Source organism: Echiichthys vipera (genome assembly GCF_963691815.1).
Source record: "Echiichthys vipera genome assembly, chromosome: 8".
Taxonomy (NCBI): Eukaryota; Metazoa; Chordata; class Actinopteri; order Perciformes; family Trachinidae; genus Echiichthys; species Echiichthys vipera.
The window spans coordinates 943,926-948,890 of record NC_139833.1 but is presented as its reverse complement, the minus strand read 5'-3'; the positions used below and the strand labels follow the sequence as shown (position 1 = coordinate 948,890).

At 44.4% G+C, this 4,965-nt stretch overlaps 1 protein-coding gene across 1 annotated transcript; it reads right to left on the bottom strand.

Annotated features, from left to right (window-relative positions):
* Positions 1-2,138: 2,138 nt before the first annotated feature.
* Positions 2,139-4,049, bottom strand: rpp25l (ribonuclease P/MRP 25 subunit-like; the record flags this gene model as incomplete). Its single annotated transcript, XM_083917725.1, has 2 exons — positions 3,996-4,049; positions 2,139-2,828 (listed from the first exon to the last, which is right to left on the bottom strand). The coding sequence occupies exon 2, from the start codon at positions 2,826-2,828 to the stop codon at positions 2,139-2,141; it is 690 nt and encodes a 229-aa protein (XP_083773851.1). The 5' UTR covers positions 3,996-4,049.
* Positions 4,050-4,965: the final 916 nt, after the last annotated feature.

Below are 4,965 nucleotides of genomic sequence, written 5' to 3'. Positions count from 1 at the left end.
CATTTTACTCCACTTCAGTCAGCGTTCCTGCTCCTTCCAGGAGCGACTCCAGTCTCTTTTTGTGCTCGACTCGTTTTAAAAAAGGCACCTGCTATTGGGGCCCTTTGGGCGCCCTCCCACTGTGCGTGCGTCACAGGTTAGAGCGCCCTCCCACTGTGCGTGCGTCCCGTGCCCCGTGCTTTAGGGTCCTTGTCCCCCCCTCCAGGCCCGTTTGTACTCACACTACCTGGGCCTCGGAGAATGCTTCTTGCTGCCTATACGTCATCACGCCGTAACACGTCACACGCATTGATGACGTCATGGCGATGCGTGGCTTTGTTTCCAGATCTTTCCGTAGACCTCGGAGTTTTTGTGCGTCTTGTCGACTGTTTTTGAATCTTTTCATCGACCAAATCTGCAGTAAACACTCCACCTCCGCATCACACCAACGTGAACCTTTCACCGCCATTGTTTGAAATGTCCGCGCATGGCCCCTCCTTCTTTTTTCTACGTCCCAACAGGCGCACAGGAAATGACCTCAGAACCGCCGTAGGCTTCGTGCTCGTACACGTGCGCACGCTCGTGCTCGTACACGTGCAAACGTGCTTTACTAAAGCCCACCTCTCCCAAACGGGCCGTGGACGGCAAGCGTGCCGCTCCTAGACGTGGTACGGTTGCACTCACACTGGTCAAAGGAACCAGACTGTAGCCGTGACACGTGCTGGGGCACGGGACGGAGGCACAGTGGGAGTCGACTTCAGTTTTTTCCTGATAACGCTGATTAATAATGTGGGGCCCAAAACAAACAGTAGCCTCGGGGCCCCTGAGCACCTTAATCCGCCCCTGGTCGTCACAGAAGAGAACATTTTCCAGCAGCTGTTTGAAGCAGAGCGAACGTAACGTGAACGTAACGTGAACGTAACGTGAACGGACCTGAAGTTAAAGTTAAAGAGCTCCGACTGACAAAAGATCATTTCTGCAGAAAACGCTGGAAACAAACGTTTGAAACTTTTACACCTGGAAGAAGCTGAGAGATGATGACGTCATCGTACGGAGGGACCCTGAACGCACCGTCAGAGTCAAACTGAGAAGAAGCTTTAATTGAGTTTTTTCACATTTCAGTCACAAAAAAGCCGTGAAATAAAAACTGAAACAGAAAAAACACTGAAGCTGAAAAAGCCGTTTGAGCAGATTTACTTTAAATGAATCACATTTTACTCTCAACATGAAATAAACAGCTGTGAAAGTTTCAACTTTTAAACGTGTCAAAGAAAAAGAGTCAAACACAAACATCAACCCGTGTGACGGGACGTGACGGGACGTGACCCCGTGGATCCGTCTGTTTGTTTGTTTTTGTTTGTTTGTTTTTGCGTCACAGACGAAAGAAACCAGGAAATATTCACAACGTCCAAAAACAGCTGAGTCAGAGTTCAGACGTTTGTACGGTGGCCCTGAAGGACAAATCCAAACGGCAAAGAGCAAAACACCACAAACAAATGATGGCGTTTGATTTGTTTGTTGTTGTGTTTTTATGGTTTGTTGTTGTGTTTTATGTTTTGTTGTTGTGTTTTTATGGTTTGTTGTCGTGTTTTAATGGTTTGTTGTGTTTTTATGGTTTGTTGTTGTGTTTTTATGGTTTGTTGTTGTGTTTTTATGGTTTGTTGTCGTGTTTTAATGGTTTGTTGTGTTTTTATGGTTTGTTGTTGTGTTTTTATGGTTTGTTGTTGTGTTTTTATGGTTTGTTGTTGTGTTTTATGTTTTGTTGTTGTGTTTTTATGGTTTGTTGTGTTTTTATGGTTTGTTGTTGTGTTTTTATGGTTTGTTGTTGTGTTTTTATGGTTTGTTGTCATGTTTTTATGGTTTGTTGTTGTGTTTTAATGGTTTGTTGTCGTGTTTTTATGGTTTGTTGTCGTGTTTTTATGGTTTGTTGTTGTGTTTTTATGGTTTGTTGTCGCGTTTTTATGGTTTTTTGTTGCGTTTTTATGGTTTGTTGTTGCGTTTTTATGGTTTGTTGTTGTGTTTTTTTATGATTCATTAACAGAAATGACGTGAAACTGAAGCGACGGAGCCACAGATGCAGGATTTTTGTGCTCCGTCTGAAATCACGTCCTACGTCTGAAATCACGTCCTCCGTCTGAAATCACGTCCTTCATCTGAAATCACGTCTGTCCTTTCGCCGCATCTCTGGAGCGCCCCGTCTGACGCCCGGACCCCCTCCCTCTCCCCCCTCCTCCTCCTCCTCCTCCTCCTCCTCCTCCCTTCTTCCTCTTGTGTCCCGGTCTCTGTGCGGCGAGCCCCGCCCCGTCCTCCCTGTTGGCAGACTGGGCCCACAGGGCGTCGTAGCGCCCCGGCGCCTGGTACTCGTGGCGGCTGCGGTCCGGCGGCTCCCTGGACAGCAGGATCCAGATGGCGGGGACCTTCCTGCTGACCGTGAGGCTGTCGAGGCCGGCGCCGGGCTCCAGCGGCTCCCACACCTCGTCCACGGTGCTGAACAGCAGCCTGGTGAGCTGGTGGAGCCCCTTCACGCGCCGCTTCACGATCTCAGCGCACGTGATGCATTTAGAGGCGCCCGCGCCGGTCGCCGTGAAGACGATCTGGCGGCAGAGCGGCCGGCCCGGCGCGTCCTGCTGTCCCACGGCGTCCTTCTGTCCCTCCGTGTCCTCGGGCGGGGGGCGCCCCTCGTCCTCGGCACCCCGGGGTTTGGCCTCCATGCGGCTCAGGGCAAAACGCAGCAGGTTGCGGATCTTGCTGGAGTCTTTGACGCGGACCTCCGGCGTGTCCGGGGGGAGGTCGGGGAACGGACAGACGGACGGCTGCTCCACCGTTCGAGCTTTACTGTAGTTCTCCATCTGCAGACGCACAGAGATGAGAGACAGAGACTGAACCGGGGCTCGAACCTGTGAGCAGAAACACCACGTCACGTCTTCAGAGTCGTTTCCCGTCCCGGGGCCTCGTTTATAAAACCGTGCATAGGATTCACGTCAAAGACGACGCACAGACAAAACAAGGACGCTTAAAAAGACTGGGATTTATAAAACGGTGCACGTTCGACGCCGGGTTCCCTTAAAAAAACCTTTACAAGGTTTTAGAGGCACTTTTAAACACTTTTAAACACTTTTAAACACTTTTAAACACTTTTAAACACTTTTAAACACTTTTAAACAGTTTAAATCTCCATTTCAAAGCTTCTGCAGCAGCTCTGCTAAATTATAGATTTATACAAACATCAATATTTAGAATTATTACTTTTTTTTACCATATAAAATAAATGTTTTTATGCTGTAAACAACTAAAATAGTACTTAAAAAACATCAAAAAGCAATTAAAAAACAAATGAAATATTATTATTATTATATATATATATATATATATGTGTGTGTGTGTGTGTAATGTGTTTGTTGGGAAATAAATGAATGCAGATTCATTTTTAAGCACTTTTAAAACTTTGAAAACATTGAAATTAAAAGAATTTCAAGGATTTAAAATCACCTGCAGGAACCCTGCACACACACACACACACACACACACACACACACACACACACACACACACACACACACACACACACACACACACACACACACACACACACACACACACACACACACACACACACACACACACACACACACACACACACACACACACACACACACACACACACACACACACACACACACACACACACACACACACACACACACAGACAGAGAGACACACACACACAGACAGAGAGAGACACACACACACACACACACACACACACACACACACACACACACACACACACACACACACACACACACACACACACACACACACACACACACACACACACACACACACACACACACACACACACACACAGTTAAATGTTGTGTTTCCCGCCACTGAACTGAAATAACGTGGAATAAACTGACAGAACATTAAACAGAAACATAAATGATTCATAAATAAATATATAAATTAATATAAATATAAACTTATTAATGTAAATGATAAGTGTAGAGTCTCACCTGCTGCTGCCTTGTTTCCGCTACAGGACTCTGCACATGTTTACGTCAGCCGCGACACTTTACGGTGCCGTAAACCCGCGAACTGTCGCGAGACTTACTGTCGCGAAGGCGGAAGCACAAAATAGGTGATTTAATAATAATTATAATAATAAATAAATATTATAATCACCTCTTTGGGAGGACTCTGAGCTTTAACTTAAAATATTTAATAATAATTTAAATAATTTTACAACCCTGTAGAAAAGCTTTTGTGTCACTAAACTAAAGTTACAATTATGATTTAACACATTTTTAATTATTATTAATTTATTTAACTAAGTATTTTATACTTTAATTCCTTTCTAAGTATTTTTAGTTAAGTAATAATCATCATTTAACCGTATTTAATTATTAATAATCATAATATATATAATTATAATCATCGGTTGCTCCCTAACTGTGTGGTCTGTAAATTACAAACTCCTCATAATAATAATATTAAATTATTATATAAAGTACATTATTATGATATATTATGTATGAGGGTGTGTGCTGACGACAGATTGGACCCGTCTGTGGTTCTGATGAGTCATTAATCAGAGTTTAACACTGTTAACGTTTTACATTTGCAGTGTTTTACAATTCAATTCATATTCAAAAGTGTTTCTGAATAATGCTCCGGCCTCTTAATCGTGTTTCTCTAAAACACCGTTCTCTCAGTGAAAAGGATGAAACAGACGTTTATGCAACAAAAGAGCTTTTATTCTCTGATGATACAGAACAGGTTTGTTTGTTTGTTTGTTTGTTTGTTTACAGTCTGCACGCGTCCGTCTCTCCCTGCAGAGGACGAGTTCAGATCCGCCCGACCAGGGAACCTTCACTTTAGTTCATCAGTGGGAAAACTGCAGTCAGTCAAACTCCTCTGATGCTCGTTTTCATGCTCTGATGCTCCGGAGCCTCAGTGAACGGGGCGTTCTTTGTCCCAGCAGCT